The 18,385-nt window shown below is 49.1% G+C and overlaps 1 protein-coding gene across 1 annotated transcript in view; it reads left to right on the top strand.

The window, feature by feature from the left end:
• The first annotated feature begins 266 nt into the window (after positions 1-266).
• The window catches only part of MEDAG (mesenteric estrogen dependent adipogenesis), a 29,086-nt gene continuing 10,967 nt past the window's right edge, over positions 267-18,385 (top strand). Inside the window, exons 1-2 of the mRNA XM_045016540.1 lie at positions 267-667; positions 15,194-15,300. Coding sequence (XP_044872475.1) covers positions 420-667; positions 15,194-15,300 — 355 coding nt within the window. The 5' untranslated portion in view covers positions 267-419. The remainder of the gene's footprint in view (positions 668-15,193; positions 15,301-18,385) is intronic.

Raw genomic sequence — 18,385 nt, 5'->3', positions numbered from 1 at the left:
ACCTATTCTCGCACCAGGGCCCGGCTGGAGAGCATGTGAGGGGCCGAGCGCTGCTGCCGAGAGGGGTGAGGCGGGTGTGAGGAGCAGGGCAGAGCGGAGGGCAATGGAGAGTGTAGGGGCAGGGCCCCGGTGGGGGCGATGGGGAAGTGCATAGGGCGAGCGAGGGGGTGGGTTGTTTGTCATTGTGGCGCAGGCAGGCTGGATTGTGGCGCCAGGCGGGGCGCTGCGGCAGAAAGCGGCACTTGGCGGCGGCGGAGGCTTGCGCCAGGTTGCTGGCTGTTGTTCCGGCCGGAGGCGGAGCCTGCAGGGGGATATATCCAGCGGGAGCAGCTCGGGGCGGCAGCACTCTGGGTTCCAGGTTCGCCGTCCGCACCGAGCCCCGGCCAATTTCCCGTCTCGGGGGCTGCCGCGTCCTCTCCATGGCCAAGCCCAGCCCGAGCCCCTCGGGGGAGCTGCGCGGCCCGCGGACCTGCGGCTGTGAGCTGGCCCTGCTGCCGCTGCGCCAGCTGCTGCTGCTGCAGCCCGACTGCTTCCAGCTGCGCGGGGACCAGCTGGCCGTGCTCCGCCCGCCGCGCCACCGGCCCGCCGGCGGCTTCACCGTGCTCAGCGACGGCGCCCTGCACCGCGACGGGCAGCGCCACTGCCGCCTCACCGGCCACTTCCAGAGGTACCGAGCCCCGCCCGCGCCGGGAGCCTCCCTCTGCAGCGCCCCCACGTCTCCCGTTGGGGGCCCCGCCAGCCTTCCCTCGCGGGGCCGGGGACCCTACCAGGGAGACTCCCTGCCCCAGACTTCACCTCCCTGGGGCCCTTCCCCTGCCCCGTGCAATGGTGGGACATTAGGGGACAGGTGTGGGTGCTGCCTGTACTGTAAGAACGGCCCTACCAGGGCAAACGAATGGTCCGTGTAGCCCAGTGTCCTGTCTTCCCGCAGCGGCCAGTGTCAGGTGCTCCAAAGGGAATGAACAGAGCAGGCGGACAGTGATCCCTCCCCTGGCTCTAGTCCCAGGTTCTGGCAGGCAGAGGCTAGGGCTATCCAGAGCAGGGGCTTGCATCCCTCACTAGCTTGGATATAGCCATTGATGGATCTACTTCCATGAATTTATCTAATTCTTTTCTTAATCCAGTTATAATTTTGACCTTCACAAAATCCCCTGGCAACAAGTTCCACACATTGGCTGTGTGGTGTGAAGAAATACTTCCTTTTGTTTGTTTTTAAACGTGCTGCCTATTAATTTCATTGGGTGAGCTAGTTCTTGTGTTATGTGAAGGAGTAAATAGCACTTCCTTATTCACTTTCTCCACACCAGTAAAGATTTTGTAGACCTCTATCATGTTGTCTCTTTCCCAAGTTGAACAGTCCCAGCCTTTTAAATTTCTCTTCGTACCCTCTGGGCATGTAGAGCACATCCAGCACCGCAGCTTCAGAGTGCAGGGAGGACAGGGGACAAAGGGCATAAGGCGAGTGTAAATTCTACTCCTGTGGGAATTCTGCGCCATTGCACGCACGCAGAATTCATGTCCCCTGCAGAGAAATGGTGGGGAAACAAAGGGAAGCTGCAAGATCAGTCACAACCTCTCCCCAGCAGCGCAGATGCATAGTTTCGGGGGCCTGGAGTAGCTGGCAGAGAGGTAAATGAGCATGGGGCTGGGAATGCCCCAACCAATAGCACCTACCCTGCACCGGGTTCAGCTGCTAGTCCTGGGGAAGTGGGGGAAGAATGGGCCTTCCTCTTCTCCTGCAAGTAGCAGCTGGGTCAGACCCACCCCCCAGAAACCTCATCCAGCTGCAGGAAGCTCTGCATATTCCCCCTGCCCCCCGCTTTGTGCCCCCATCACTACTCAGCCATGCATGAAGGGGTCACCGTATGGGGAGTTGCTCACCCATCCGTCCAACCCCTCTGCATGCTGAACCCTCCTGCTGCACCCAAACCCCCACCCTGCAGAGCCCCAACCCCTGCATCCAGAGTCCCCAGCACCCAGAACATCCCCTGCTGAGCTGCCCCACACTCAAACCCCCACCTGGATGAAAGTGCTGGACCAGTTTGTATAGTGGGGGTGCTGAGAGCCATTGAACCAAACTGTAAACGCTGTATATAATGGAAACCTCTTCAAGCCAGGGGCTGCGACAGCACCCCTAGTTCCAGCATCTGTGCCCCAAGGAGCCCTACACCCCCTGCACCTGGAACACCCTGACCCCCCCCCCCACTGAACCCCAACCAGCTGCACTCGGACCCACTAAGCCCCACTACTCCAGTGCTCAAACCCCCCCCCCCCCGCACAACCAAGCCTCATCCCCCACATCCAGACCCACCCCCCTGCTGAGCCCCAACCAAGATCGCCTGGACCCCCCCTGCAAAGTCCCATTCCCCTGCACATTGAACCCTGCAATAGCCCCTGTGCATCCCGATCCCCCGTGCACCTGGGCCCCTCACCAAGCTGTCTGCATCCAGATCCTCCCACACCAGGATCCCACCATGCTAAGCCCCTCCACACTCAGATCCCACCAGGATGAGCCTGCTTTTTTCCACACCTGGATCAGGGACCAGGGCTGGGCGTGTGAGACTCTGTCCTGCTCGATTACTATTTTGGTGCACCTGGCATGGAGAGGCAGGGCCCCAGGGTGTTTCTGGGGCAGTCCAGACCCTTGCACTGTGTCAGGGTCTGGTGTAGCCTCATCACCGAGTGTGTGTCCCAGCGGTGCTGCAGGGTGATCTTCCACCTCTGTGCACCCAGTGGCTTGTGCTCCCTGCTGCCATGCTGGAGCCAGGGTCGGATTAAGGCATAACCTAAGGGCTTGGCTACACTTACAAATTTGCAGCGCTGCAGCAGGGTGTGAAAACACACCCTCTGCAGCGCTGCAAATTGCGGCACTACAAAGCGCCAGTGTAGTCAAAGCCCCAGCGCTGGGAGCCGCGCTCCCAGTGCTGTCCGTTATTCCCCACAGGGAGGTGGAGTACGGACAGCGCTGGGAGAGCTTTCTCCCAGCGCTGGCGCTTTGACTACACTTAGCGCTTCAAAGCGCTGCCACGGCAGCGCTTTGAAATACAAGTGTAGCCAAAGCCTAAGTAAGTTACAGCTCAGGGCCTCACAATATGAGGGGCTTCTAAAAAAGAAAAAACTGACTGATAAATAAAGGAGATATGGGGAAAAGAAGATTCTCTTTAAATATAGACACTTCTGTTCAAATATGACAAAAATATACACATCTGGTTACACAAATACCCTTACCCTACCCTTACCTTTCACTAATTGTTCATTATTGATAGGGACAGGCCTGAAAACCCCACCAATAATTGCACTTGTAAAATTAGTATTTCTAGGAGTAAGTCTGCTATCAGTTTTCTAGGGTAGTGTTTTGTTGGCCAGATACTGCTGGTAAAATTCCGACCATGCCTTCGTAACTTATTTAAATAAATATCACTGCTGATGAAATCGGGAAAAATGTGAGGTCAGAGTAATGTATTTTAGTGTGCATGCCGTTTTCTGCTTCATGAGCAATCTATGCATCACATGATTGAGTTTGCAGCTGATCATCTTATGGACTTGGGTCAAGTGGATCTTGAGGAGGATACATTTGTGTTAGCTTCCCTCCTGCAGTTTTGGGAACCTTCACAATAAATACCAGAGAGTGCTGACAAAAGGATAAATAAAGGGTTTTGAGAGAAGTGAAGCAAGATTTACATATATATATCAAAATATTCTGAGTACTTGGTGAGCAAGTTATTTCAAACTATGTGCATATACAGTAACTCCTCACTTAACATCCTAGTTATGTTCTTGAAAAATGCAACTTTAAGTGAAACAATGTGAAGCAAATTCAATATCCCCATAAGAATTATTGTAAGTGGGGGTGGGGGTTAGGTGCCAGGGGAAATTTTTTTGCCAGGCAAAAAACATTCTATACATATACAGCATAAGTTTTGTTGTTGTTTTTTTAAATAATTTTAAACAATTGAATACTGTACTCACCAATGATGATTGTGAAGCTTGGTTGAGACAGGTGTGTAACAGGGTCAGGGCATGGGTGCTTGCCCTGCTCCGCCTGCTGAGCATTCCAGCCGGGGAGCGGCGTCGGGGCCCGGGGGCTTGCCCCATTCCACCTGCCCAGGGCTGCTGCTGGGGATTGGGGTAGGGGCATGGGGATCTTGCCCCCGTGCCCCGACCCAGTCCCCGGCAGGAGCACTGGGTGGACGGAGTTGGGGGAGCCAAATAATGTTCTACAGGAACATTGCAGAACTTTAAAGGAGAATGTTCTCTAATAGGTCTGCTACCTAATAGTGAAATAACATTAACCAGGAGGATGTTAAGTGTGGAGTTACTGTATGATTTATAGCGGTAGTTCTCAAACTTTTGTACTGGTGACCCCTTTCACATAGCAAGCCTCTGAGTGTGACACCCCCCCCCCCTTAAACTAAAAACACTTGTTAAAATATCTTTAACACCATTATAAATGCTGGAGGCAAAGTGGGGTTTGAGGTGGAGGCTGACAACTCATGACTCCCCATGTAAGAACCCTGTGACCCCCCCTGAGAGGTCCTGACCCCCCAGTTTGAGAGCCCCTGATTTATAGGCTATTGAGGCCTATAATATTCATTATATTTGCTTAAATATAGGCTAGTTTTTCTCACATTTTCAATGCCTGTCTAGAGACTACCTGGTAAAAAATTTTTCTCTTTCACACATATAGCTTGTTGTCACTCTGTGTGCCCAAGGTGTTTACTTGAGATTAATTAGTCCTCCTGAGAGAGACTGAGGATAAGAGAAGCGAACACAAAGAGAGAGATCAGCTTTTCTTGCAGCATTTTCTAGGCAATCTGCCCTAAATATTCTGTGCATCGAAAGTGACAAACTCCGTAGCTTATCATTTGAGGACATCATCCATGATTTTGCTCTCCAAAAATCACAAAAGAAAATGTTTTAAATTTCAATGTTAAAATTAATGTGATGTGCAGACAGACATATTGGAGGTTGTACTGCTTCCATTAAGAAAGCCGGTCTGTGTAACTTTAACTGCTTTTGTGTTGCTGTAGATATAAGTTTTCATATCTACTAATTAAGAAATCAGATGAAAATGTTAATTTGAAACTATTTTATAACGCAAACAGGCATATTGCAAGACATTTGTTTTAGTTAGATTATTCTATTTTTACAACTTTGCCTTTGTATATATGCAAATATAAAGCTTTCGTCTTTATATATTCAATGTCCTTTCTGTGGTGGTGGGTTTTTTTTATGGTATGGGGCCTCTTTACACTTGACATATCTTAGGGCCTCAGAATGTCATAATCCGGCCCTGGCCGGAGCCTTCACATTTATTTATTGACAAATAAAATATGCAGAATTTTAAAATACTAGGTGGAGAATTTTTAGTCTTTTTGGCACAGAATTTTTAATATTTTGATGCAGAATTCCCTCGAGGAAAATTAAAAGAGCCGCAGCCCGGGGAGGAAAGGTGGTCCTGGCTCTAAACCCTGGGATAAAGGGCACAGTGCAACCCAATGAGAGCACCATGATCTCTCCCACTGGGAGGAGTGGGGGAAGGTGGCCATGTAGTTTTTTGGAAATCTCTGTAAAATAGTGATAGACAGTCACTGGGATTTGAATGTACAAGTAAGAGCGGTGGTTTTGGGTAGGGCCAGCAGATCTGTCAAATGGCCCATTGAAACAAAACAAACTTTTTTTTCACTAAAAGAAAATGATACTTAAACCAAAACTGCCTTTACAATTAGGCTGAAATGAGGGACCTCTAAATGAGCTGGACTTGGAAGGTTTGGAAACAGAAAAATTGCATTAGGTATGTCAAGTCCAAAGCAAACTCTTATCATAAAGATGAAGAAAAAAATAAAGTTCTACAAATGAGAAACCAAAACCAACAGAACCCCTGTTTTTTTGAGTGTTCAAAGATACAGAAGGACAAGTTAGGGGAGCTAATATCTCTTATTGGACCAACTTCTGTTGGTTAGAGAGAGGCTTTTGAGCCACACAGAGCTCTTTGGGTCTGGGAAAGGTACTCTCAGGGTCACAGTTAAATACAAGGTGGAACAAATTGTTTAGCATAGGTAGTTAGCACATATTCTAAAGGGGCCATTCAAGGTGGAGTATCAGAAGAAGTGGGTATTCACCCACGAAAGCTCATGCTGCAAAACTTCTGTTAGTCTATAAGGTGCCACAGGATTCTTTGCTGATTCAAGGTGGAGTGATCCGTTAACACCTCTGCAGTCATAGGACAAAGAATAAGGGATTAGTGGGTTACAGATCGTTGTAATAAACAATACATCCAGTGTCTCTGTGCAGTCCATGAATGTTAATGTCTAACAACACTGCATACAAAGATAAGCAGGGCAGTTATGGATTTTAGCGGACTTTGAATGGTACTTTGAGTTCCTCATTCCTGGTGTCTAACATTTCTCCCTCCCTTCCTATGTCCCAGTGGCCTCCCAGTTTGAATCTGCTCCCAAACTTTCTGCACTTTGCATGTAGGAATCTCTATGATCCTGTTTCTGGGGAAGGAAACTAACCATGCAAAAATTACATGATTCTTTCAAGTACAGAGGGAGAAGCACCTACTCAATGATTTGTTAAATTGGTTTGTCTCTTCTCAAAACTTAGGTTGCAATTGCCTTTGGAAATTAACTGAGGCCAAAATTGTGAAAGCCGAGTGCCTAAAGTTAGTCTCAAATCCACATTCAGGCACTTAAGTACTAGTGGTTTAATTTTCAAAGGCCTTGAGCACCTCGTATTCTAACTTCAGTGGGATTTGTCAGTGCTCAGTACCCGTGAAAATCGGCCACTGTGTAAACTTGGTCTTAGGATCCCGAATGTAGGCACCCAAATTTCTTGCCTTAATGTGTTATGAGTTACCTGAACTGTTTGTAGTTTTGATTTGGAGTTGATGCTTTTGTCTGTACTCACAATGGTATAAATGTCTAGTAGAGGCTCTTTATTTGTGTCTTGTACGGTGCTGAGCACACTAGCACGTAACTGATAATAGATTACAAACTTGTAAGAGAAGAATAACTATCCCAACTCCATTGTAATACCCAACTCTCCACAAGAGGGATCTAAGCCAGAACTGTGACTCATGTCAGTGTCCAGCCTGTTCTGTTGCCTCCCAACCCAGCTTTCCTGTGTCTGACCCGCATCCTGCAATGTAACCCTGCATGTTCCAAAAAGTGACTTGTTTAATTCTGGTAGGAAAAAAGTTGAGGGGGGAAGAGGAAAACTACCATCTCCTAAAACCAGTAAGACCAGGTCTACACTTCAAAGTTTTGCTGGCATAATTATTTCGGTTGGGAGGGGTAATTTTTTGGGTATGACATAGCTCTGCTGGCAAAAATCCTAGTGTAGATGCAGTTACATTGGTCAAAGAGTACTTTTGCTGGTACAGCTTTTTATTCACTGAATGGGAATAATTTTGTACCACCTATTTTTTTTAAAAAGTGCTTTTCCTGTACCAGTGTGGCTGTTAAGTGTAGATAAGACCCAGAGATGTTGGAACAGTTTGTATAGTGGGGTACTGAGGCCCATTGAACTAGACTGTGAACTCTGTATGTAATGGAAACCACTTCAAGCCAGGGGGTGCAGCAGCACCCTTAGTTCCAGCACCTTTGAGAAGGCCCAACTTAAAATTATTTGAAAGTACTTCTGGTTCACATTGCTGTATTGCTGCAGGTCTGTTTAATGTTTCCATTTAAAGCTTCTATTTTCTGAGATTTATAACTTGGTTGTAACAATTTTCTTTGAGTAAATTGTACAAAGTTTAATTTGAAACATTTCTTGTATATTTGATTATAACTCGTACAGCTTTAAATGATTGCCAAAGTAGTTTGTTTACAATATAGTCAAATTTCCATACTGAAAACGAGAGAGGTCTGAAAAGTTGTATAGTAGGTGTGGTATTTTATTTTCCTTCGGTTGTGTTTTTGTAGACTTGCTGTATCAAACGTGTAGTCAGGGTAGCCTGTATTTTCTTGACAAGGATTTTTCTTTTTTTCGTATAAACTGCACCATGAGTGTAAACATTGCTAATCAGATGTAAATCGCATGTTGAGGGCTGAAAAACTGGAGAAAAATAATACAGTACTTTAAATTACATATTGCCATATATTCCAAAAATCAGATGGCTAGAAAAGAGATTTTAAAATCACACTTGCCACAAAAGCCAAAATACATTCTACAAAACAGACACACCTTGTGCTCTAAGGCTATTTTTTTACAACAGTCTGTAGAAGACTGATAGTGAGAAATTATTATGAGCTGCTTTCAGAGTGGCTATGATCTGAGATTTAAATGCAACAGATCTGGATGTAATTATATTGTTTTAGTCCCCAAACATTTTCCTTTTCCTGTTATCCATGTAGCAACAGCTGTATTTACCCATTTTCCAGTTTGTTTTGAGAGAGGGGGATGAAGGAAAGTGTTCCCGTGCTTTTTATATTTTTAACTGTTTGTTTCATTTTGTAGTTTTATTACAAAGAGAGGTGGAATTACATAAAAGCAATCCAGTATTGTCAGTCCTAAGTGTTTAAAAAAAAAAACAACAAACCCATGAGTCAGTCTCTCCAAAAGCATGAGATTGGCTTAAAAATCATGTGATTAGATTAAAAAAAAAAAACCCTGAGGGTTTTTATTATTTACTTTCTGGTTTTTGAGTCTTTGGGATTGTTTTCCAATCTTTCTCCAACTATGAAGGCTAGAAACTTACTTATTTTAATGAAAGTTGAGAATCATTCATAATCTCATAATTCCAGAAACAGAGACATTAAAAAACTCATGGTATTAGGTGTTTTCCTTACAGTAAATCTACAGTATTGGCAACTTTTTCAAATGGTGGTGCCTATAGGTGTGCATCTAAATTAAAATAGCCTGGTTTTTCAGCAGTTCTTAGCAGATGTGTTTTACTTGTCTTAGGGTATGTCTACACTACAAGAGTAGTTCGATTTAACTTAAGTCGAATTTGTGGAATCGACCTTACAAAGTCGAATTTGTGTGTCCACACTAAGGACAGTAATTCGACTTTGTGAGTCCACACTAATGGGGCAAGCGTCGACTTTGGAAGCGGTGCACTGTGGGCAGCTATCCCACAGTTCCCGCAGTCCCCGCTGCCCATTGGAATGCTGGGTAGAGCCCCCAATGCCTGCTGGGGGAAAAAATGTGTCGAGGGTGGTTTTGGGTAACTGTCGTCATTGAACCGTCACTCCCGCCCTCCCTCCCTCCCTGAAAGTGCCGGCGGGCAATCTGTTCGCGCACTTTTCTGGTCAGTGACAGCACGGACACCACAGCACTGCGAGCATGGAGCCCGCTGCAGTTATGGCCGTTGTCAACTCCTCGCACCTTATCGTCCACCTCTTCCACAGTCAGCTGCTGAGAAATCGGGCTACTTTTCAATGGTGCTGCAAGCACTGGTGGACCATAGGGGACATTTTACCAACATCAACGTTGGGTGGCCGGGCAAGGTTCATGACACGCGTGTTTTCAGGAACTCTGGTCTGTTTAGACGCCTGCAGGAAGGTAGTTTCTTCCCAGACCACAAAATAACTGTTGGGGATGTGCAGATGCCTATAGTGATCCTCGGGGACCCAGCCTCCCCGCTAATGCCCTGCCTCATGAAGCCCTATACAGGTGCCTTGGACACTGACAAGGAACTCTTCAACTACCGGCTGAGCAAGTGCAGAATGGTGGTGGAGTGTGCTTTCGGAGTCTCAAGGGGAGATGGCGAAGCTTACTGACTGCCTCGGATCTCAGCGAAACCAATATCCCCATTGTTATTGCAGCTTGCTGTGTGCTCCACAATCTCTATGAGAGCAAGGGGGAGACCTTTATGGCAGGATGGGAGGTTGAGGCAAATCGCCTGGCTGCTGATTACACTCAGCCTGACACCCGTGCGATTAGAAGAGCCCAGCGGGAAGCGCTGTGCATCCGGGAGGCTTTGAAACCTAGGTTCCTCAGCGAGCAGCGTGACCTGTGACTGTTCAGTTTCTTTACAGAGAAGCTGAACCTGCCCCTATTTCTTTACCCAGTTACTGTTGACTATCCTCTGCAGTTACATACCCCGTTTCCCCCACTTCCAACACACGTGTAAAAATAAAATACATGTTCCATTGTTACTTAACAAAGGTTTCTTTATTAATGACTTTGCGTTAAAGGGTTGAAACTGGGATGCAGACTGTGCTGGGTAGGGTGTGCGGTTATGTAAAGACCGCCTCTAAACTCAAGGAATGACAGGCTCCTGCTCCTAGAGCGGTCCTCAGTGCCGGACTGGTTGTTTCAACGGAGCTTGCCATCCCTCCTTTTTGGGACTCTGTGTGCGGGGGCTATGTGACCTTGTGGCGGAGGACGGATACAGATTCCTCTGCTGCGTGGCTCTGTGGTCCAGGACAAGGACCGCTGCATAAGATCTGTAACCGCCCTCCCCCGCTACAAAGTCACGTACCCCCACACCCACACAGAACCTGCAAACCACCTCCCATACCAACCAGGGTGCCTACTGACTGCACTGTGTGTGTGACCTGCTGCTGATCCTGCCCCCGTGTCTGTACCCTGGTAAAGGTGACTGTCCTATGCAATTACCAACCCCCTTCCCCAGTCTTCTGTAAAAAAAACATGAGGGAAACAGTAATTAACAGCAAAGTATTTTTAATAATTAACTAGACGGGATGAAACTGGGATTGGGGCTTGGGTGAGTCAGCAAGGGAAGGACTTCTCAAAATTTAGGGTATGAGAGCTTTTGGGTACTTGAGCACTCTGCTGGGGTGCAGTGACAGTTTTCACGGCCCCTGGCGCCCCTCCTTCTGGTTATTTTGGGTGAGGGGGGTATGGGACTTTGTGGCGGGGGAGGGCGGTTGCAGATACACTGCAGGGGGGCTCTGTCCTCCTGGCTGCGGTCCTGCAGAACATCCACAAGGCGCCGGAGCGTGTCCGTTTGCTCCCTCATTAGTCCAAGCAGCGTTTGAGTCGCCTGCTTGTCTTCCTCACGCCACCTCTCCTCCCGTTCGCTGTGTGAGCGCTGGTACAGAGAGAGGGTCTCCCTCCACTGGCTCTGCTGGTCCGCCTCAGCTCGGGAGCAGCCCATAAGTTCAGCGAACATCTCGTCCCGTGTCTTTTTCTTTCGCCGCCTAATCTTTGCCAGCCTCTGTGAGGGGGATGCTGTGGCAGGTCTGGAGACAGTCGAAGCTGTGTGATGGGAAAAAGGGAGTGAATTCCTTGCAAAGATACACTTCTGCGAACAATGAACACAGTCTAGTCTGTCTCTGTGAACAAGACCATGCACAGCACCTGTCTCGTGCGCACTCCTGCTCCAGGCAATCCGGAAAGCATAAACTCTGCCCCTGTTCCACCCCATCGCAGTCTCCCCCGACCCTTGGATTTCTGGGTTGAGATCCCAGTGCCCGATGGGTCAAAAATCATTGTCGTGGGTGGTTCTGGGTAAATGTCGTCAGTCATTCCTTCCTCCAGGAAAGCAACGGCAGACAATCATTTCGAGCCCGTTTTCCCTGGATTACCCTGGCAGACGCCATAGCGTGGCAACCATGGAGCCTGTTTTGCCTTTTGTCACTGTCACCGTATGTGTACTAGATGCCGCGGACAGAGGCGATTCAGCAGCATTCCTTTGCTTTTGCATGACAGAAGAGATGGTTATCAGCCATATTGTACTATCTACCATGCCATTGTAAATTGGCATTGTGATGACGGTTACCAGTCCTACTGCACTATACCTTCTGCTGCTGTCATAGGTGCCCCTGGCCGAGATCAGCCGGAGGCGCAAAAGACAAAACTGGGAATGACTCCCCGAGTCAATCCCTCCTTTATGGTATCTAAAAATAGAATCAGTCCTGCCTAGAATATGGGGCAAGTGTAGTAGGGTTGCAGTGTATCAGAGAACTAGAGAGCACAGCCACTCCGTGTCAGGAATGATGAGCCGCATGCCATTCACAGGGGGTGCCCCTGCAACAACCCCACCTGTTGCTTCCCTCCTCCCCCAGCCTTCCTGGGCTACCGTTGTAGTGTCCCCCCATTTGTGTGCTGAAGTAATAAAGAATGCAGGAATAAGAAACAGTGACTTGTTAGTGAAATGAAATGAGGGGAAGGCAGCCTCCAGCTGCTATGATAGTCCAGACAGGAGATTAAGCAGTGTAGGGGAGAGGAGACCAGCATCCTGCTGCTATGATAGTCCAGGCAGTACAGAATCTTTTCTTTACACATGAAGGGCGGGGGCTGATGGAGCTCAGCCCCCTGTTGCTATGATGAAGACGGTTAGCAGGCCGTCTACTTATGGGCTGATGACGAGGACGGATAGCAGTCCTACTGCACTACACCATCTGCCACAAGGCTGATGATGAGGACGGATACCAGTCGTATTGTACCGTCAGCCACTCATGGGGGGGGGAGGATGCTACAGTACAGTGCCGCAGCATCACGTCTACCAGCAGCATTCAGTACACATAGGGTGACATTTAAAAGAGTCAAGAGACGATTTTTTTTCCTTTTCCTTCTGGGGGTTGGGGGTGGGGGTACATTGACGAGCTATGCCCTGAACCACCGCGGACAATGTGTTTGACCGCACAGGTATTGGGAGCTCAGCCAAGAATGCAAATGCTTTTCGGAGACTGCAGGAACTGTGGGATAGCTGGAGTCCTCAGTCCCCCCTCCCTCCCTCCATGAGTGTCCATTTGATTCTTTGGCTTTCCGTTACGCTTTTCACGCAGCAGCGTGCTGAGTCTCTGCTACGCTGTCTGTCTGGAGATTTTTTAAAAATACTTTGGACCAGGCGTAACATTACAGTAATTCCCCTAATTAGATGCAGGAGTCGCTGAGCGAGATCACCCTGAGGAGGGTCACTGAAGGAGATGGAGAGCGCATGCTGCGTGAAAGCCAGCACAAACCAGGGGCCTATGCTGCCATGCTCCCAGAATACCTCACGAAAGCCTGGCGCGGAAAAGTGTGCTACCACGGAGCACCCAATAAGGCAGCTCTCCCCAGGAACCTCCTGCGGAGGCTTTTCGATTACCTCCAGGAGAGCTTCGTGGAGATCTCCCAGGAGGATTTCTGTTCTATCCCCATATATATAGACCTCCTTTTCACATAGTTCAGATTTCTGTTACATTAATAATAAAAGTTTACATGTTTAAAGCACTTACCGACTGATCCTTCCCCTGATTCAGGGTCCGGGGTAACTGCTGGGGAGGGTTGGTAGGGGATCTCCGTGAGGGTGATGAAGAGATCCTGGCTGTTGGGGAAACCAGCGTTGTAAGCGCTGTCGCCTGCCTCGTCCTCCACAAACCATTCCTCATCTTCCCCGTCCGCGAACATCGCCGAGGAACTGGCCGTCGACACTATCCCATCGTCGGAGTCCACGGTCACTGGTGGGGCAGTTGTGGCAGACCCACCGAGAATGGCATGCAGTGCCTCGTAGAAGCGGCATGTCTGGGGCTGGGCTCCGGAGCGTCCGTTTGCCGCTTTGGTCTTCTGGTAGCCTTGTCTTAGGTCCTTGATTTTCACGCGGCATTGCGTTGCATCCCAGCTGTATCCTCTGTCTCTCATGGCTTTGGAGACCTTCTCGTAGGTCTTTGCATTCCGTTTTTTGGAGTGCAGCTCCGAAAGCACAGACTCCTCGCCCCACACACCGATCAGATCCAAGACTTCCAGGTCAGTCTATGCTGCGGCCTTCTTTCTATTCAGAGATTGCATGGACTCCTCTGCTGGAGAAAGAACAGGAGTACTTGTGGCACCTTTAAAGACTAACAAATTTATTTTAGCATGAGCTTTTGTGAGCTACAGCTCACTTCTTCGGATGCATAGAATGGAACACACAGACAGGAGATATTTATACATACAGAGAACATGAAAAGGTGGAAGTATGCATAACAACAGGAAAAGTCTAAGCAATTGAGATGAGCTATCATCAGCAGGCGGAAAAAAACTTTTTGAAGTGATAATTAAGATGGCCCATAGAAGGTGTGAGGAGAACTTAACATAGGGAAATAGATTCAATTAGTGTAATGACCCAACCATTCCCAGTCTCTGCTGGAGAGCTCTGCATCGTTGCCGGTGCTGCTGAGCTCGCCCCGATGTCCAACCAGGAAATGAGATTCAAACTGGCCAGACAGGAAAAGGAATTCAAATTTTCCCGGGGCTTTTCCTGTGTGGCTGGTCAGAACATCCAAGCTCGGACTGCTGTCCAGAGTGTCAACAGAGTGGTGCAGTGTGGGATAGCTCCCGGAGCTACTAAGGTCGATTTCCGTCCACACCTAGCCTAATTCGACATAGCCATGTCGAATTTGGCGCTACTCCCCTCGTCGGGGAGGAGTACAGAATTCAAACTAAAGAGCCCTCTAGGTCGAACTAATTAGCTTCCTGGTGTGGACGGGTGCATGGTTAAGTCGAATTAACGCTGCTAAATTCGACATAAACTCCTAGTGTAGACCAGGCCTTAGATACCTAGCTTTAGCCACTAGAGCAGTGGCAGGCAAACTTTTTGGCCTGAGGGCCACATCAGGTTTCCAAAATTGTATGGAGAGCTGGTTAGGGGAGGCTGTCCCTCCCCAAACAACCAGGCGTGGCCTGGCTCCTGCCCCCTATCCACTCTCCCCCTGCTTCTCGACACCTGACAGCCCCCCCAGGACTCCTGCCCCATCTAACCCTCCTAGTCCCCTGACGGCCCCCTTGGGACTCCTGCCCCATCCACACCCCCCCCGTCCTCTGACCGCCTCTGGCCCTCCCGCCCCTGACTGCCTCCTGCCACCCTATCCAACTTCTCCTCTCGTTCCCGACTGCCCCCCGAGACCTCTGCCCCATCTAACCACCCCTTCTCCCTGACTGCCCCCTGCCATCCTATTCAACCCCCAGGAGCTCACAACCCTGCCACCCAGAGCATTGTGCCGGCTGCACAGCGAGCTGAGGCTGCAGGGGAGGGCGAACAGTGGGGGAGGGGCCGGGGGTAGCCTACCGGGCCAGGAGCTCAGGGGCCAGGCAGGCCTTAGTTTGCCCACCTCTGCACTACGGTTTGAAAATGCTGGTCTACATCCTTAATGAAATAACTGAATCATGTTCAAGCCCCTGCATTTCTCCATGGTTTTATGTGAAAGGAAGCTTGAATAGTAGAAATCAAATTAGATTTTTTTAAATAAAATTATACTTAAGAATGTACTCTACAAAGAGAGTAGCTAATAATGTTGTAATTGATTTTTTTTAACAGGGATGTAGAACTCACCAGCCATCGTGATTATAAAGACTACAGAGAAACTATACTAAGCAGACCACTAGTATTCTTCACAAATGTCAGAACAAATTGTTCCTCAAAAGGTATGTATGTTATACAGTTCCTTTTCATTATTTGTGTTTAGACTCACTTGATTGAAAATAAAGGGTGAGACAGATCTTCCAGCTGGTGTAGATTGGCATAGGATCTGGCCCATTTTGTGTATCTTTGGGATACAATGACAGCTTCCATTCTAATACCATTTTCAATTGCTTATAATTTTCACTTGGCGTAAAATGTTTTACACCCTTCTTACAAGGTGTTGTTCCCCAGAAAATCCACAAAATATCCAGCAGTATTTAATGCTGACAGTTTGAGTTTTAATACTTTTACCTCTTATGGTAGTGGATTATTTACTTCTGGGAGAATTTTGCAACACTGTGCGTGCACAAAATTCATGTCCTCACAGATTTCTTTGCTTCCCCGCACAAAAATTACTCTCTGACAGGGAAGTAAAGGGAATCTGCAAGAGTGGTCACGCACCCCTCCCCAGCAGCATGGGCACATTGTTTCAGGCACCCACAGTAGCCAGCAGAGAGGTAAATGAACGGGGTGGGGGGTGTTTAGGGACATCTATGGGTGTAGTTTGGAAGGCAGAGGGAGTGTTGCCCCCACAAACAGAGGCAGGACATCGGGGGCGGGGCACTCTGGCTCACTGATTGCAGTTGGACGCAACCCCCTGGGTCCTAGTACCAGTCATCTTCCCCTTCTATGTGTGCTGGGCACGCCCTGCATAGCCATTGTCCTGCTTTATGTACAAGGATGAGCAGGAGTGGCAGGTTTGTAGAAATTTTGGTGGTGCCCAAACTCTGCCCCCCACCTGCCTAAGGCTCTGGAAGGGAGTTTGGGTGGGGGGGAAGAGGTCTGGGGTGCAGGCTCTAGGCTGGGGCAGGGGATTGGGGTGCAGGATGGGTGAGAGGTTTGGGTGGGGAGGGGCCTGGGGTGCAGGCTCTGGGATGGAGTTTGGGTGTGGGCTTGGGCAAGGGGTGGGGTTGCGGGTGGGGGGCAGTTCAGGGTCTGGGACAGAGTTTGGGTGCTGGCTCTGGGGTGGGGATGCAGGCTCTGGGAGGGAGCTTGGGGATGGGAGGGGGGCTGAAGGGAGGGTGCAGCGCTTATTTGGGGCTCTTGGGCAGGCCAGGAGTCTCCATGTGCTGCTACCCCCAGGCACTGCCCCACCCCCCAGCTTCCCATTGGCTGCAGGAGCACTTGGGGTGGGACACAGACCCACCCCGCCCAGGGGCTGCAAGGAGGGGCCGGCAGCCACGTGGAGAGAGCAGGGAGGAAGCTGCTTAGCTCCGCTGTGCTGCCAGTGGTGAATGTGGGCCCCGGGCTGTTTTAAATGGCCCGGAGGATGCGTGGGGGTGGAAGGCGGGGCTGATGGAGAGACCCAGCCCCAAACATTGCTGGAGCGGGGCCCCGGGCCAAGAATATTCCTGGTGCCCAGGCACCACAGGCCCATAGGACTTGCTGCCCATGAGGGTGAGTGCCTGTGGTGGGACGGGGCAGGGGAAATGAGGCAAGGGGGTGGGGTGGGGGAAAGAGGCAGTGGGGATGGCAGGGGGAAGAGAAGGGATAGGGGAATGGGGGATGTGGGGGTGGAGGGATGGGGCAGAGGACAATGGGGAGAGGAAAGGGGAGGGGATGAGGCAGGGGGCAACTGCTGTACCTCTTGTGAGTGTCAGATCAACAGCCTTCCTCAAGGCTCAGTTCTGTCACCGATACTGTTCAATGTGTACATCAATGACCTGCCAGCTACACTCTCGTGCAAGTTTGTCTCTGCCAACGACGTCTGCTGCAGCTACTAAGCTCAGACATTGACAAGACTTTGACTGATGATATGAAGCTCATGGCATACTATTGTAGTCAATGGCGCCTGCATCCAAGCTTTCCCAAGACCTTTTGTAGTGTATTTCATCTGCACAATGCGAGCACAAGCCACGAGTTAAATGTTTTCCTCAATGGCCAACACCTGCAGCATGATCCAAGCCCGGCTTACCTCTGTGTGACATTGGATAGGTCATTAACATACCGCAACCATTTGACGAAGATGGTAGCCAAAGTCAGCACTCTGAGCAGGTTGTTCTGAAAATTGGCCAGCCTAATCTGGGGTGTGAGCGCCTGGATGCTTAAAACATCAATCCTTGCCCTCTGCTATTCAAGAGCAGAGTACGGTGCTGTCTGGTGTCGCTCGTCTCACATGAGACTTTATGGGCAAATGCGTTGCCATGGCTACTGTGACCGGTTGGATCACAGAAACCCCCTTGGGAACTGCCAAAACTGATATGCCAAGACTCCTACTCCTGCTTTCCCTGCCAGCTCAGGACCCCAGCACCCTGTCTTGCTGAGCCAGATACACCTGTCTGCTCCAGTAAAGACCCAGGATCTGAATTACTTGCCCCAAAGCTACAGACTAAACTGAAAGCAGCTTACAGAAGTGTTCTTGTCTTTAACACTCAGATGCCCAACTCCTAGTAGGGTCTAAACCCAAATAAATCCGTTTGACCCTGTTAACGCTTATACAGGGTAAACTCATGACTTGTTTGTCCTCTGTAACACTGACAGAGAGAGATGCACAGCTGTTTGCCCCCTCCCCCCCCGGTATTAATACATACTCGGAGTTAATTAATAAGTAAAAAGTGATTTTATTAAATATAGAAAGTAGGATTTAAGTGGTTCCAAGTAGTAATAGAATAAAGTGAATTACCAAGCGAAATAAAATGAGACAAATCTAAGCCTAATACAGTAATACAACTGAGTACAGATAAAACATCACCCTGAAAGATGTTTCAATAAATCTCATTCAGACTGGACGCCTTCCTAGTCTGGGCACAATCCTTTCACCTGGTACAGCCTTTGTTCCAGCTCAGGTGGCAGCTAGGGGGTTCCTCATGATGGCTCCCCCTTTTCTCTGTTCCACCCACTTATGTATCTTTTGCATAAGGCAGGAATCCTTTGTCCCTCTGGGTTCTTCTCTTTCCCACCCTCCCCCACCCCTTTCTCAATGGAAAGACACCAGGTTAAAGATGGATTCCAGTTCAGATGACATGATCACATGTCACTGTAAGACTTCATTGCCCACTTGCCAGCACACACGTATACAGGAAGACTTACAGGTAAAACAGCCATCTG

Source organism: Mauremys mutica, chromosome 1 (genome assembly GCF_020497125.1).
Source record: "Mauremys mutica isolate MM-2020 ecotype Southern chromosome 1, ASM2049712v1, whole genome shotgun sequence".
In the NCBI taxonomy this organism is placed as follows: Eukaryota; Metazoa; Chordata; order Testudines; family Geoemydidae; genus Mauremys; species Mauremys mutica.
Note: the sequence above shows the minus strand (reverse complement) of the source record. Positions and strands in the feature narration are given on the sequence as shown.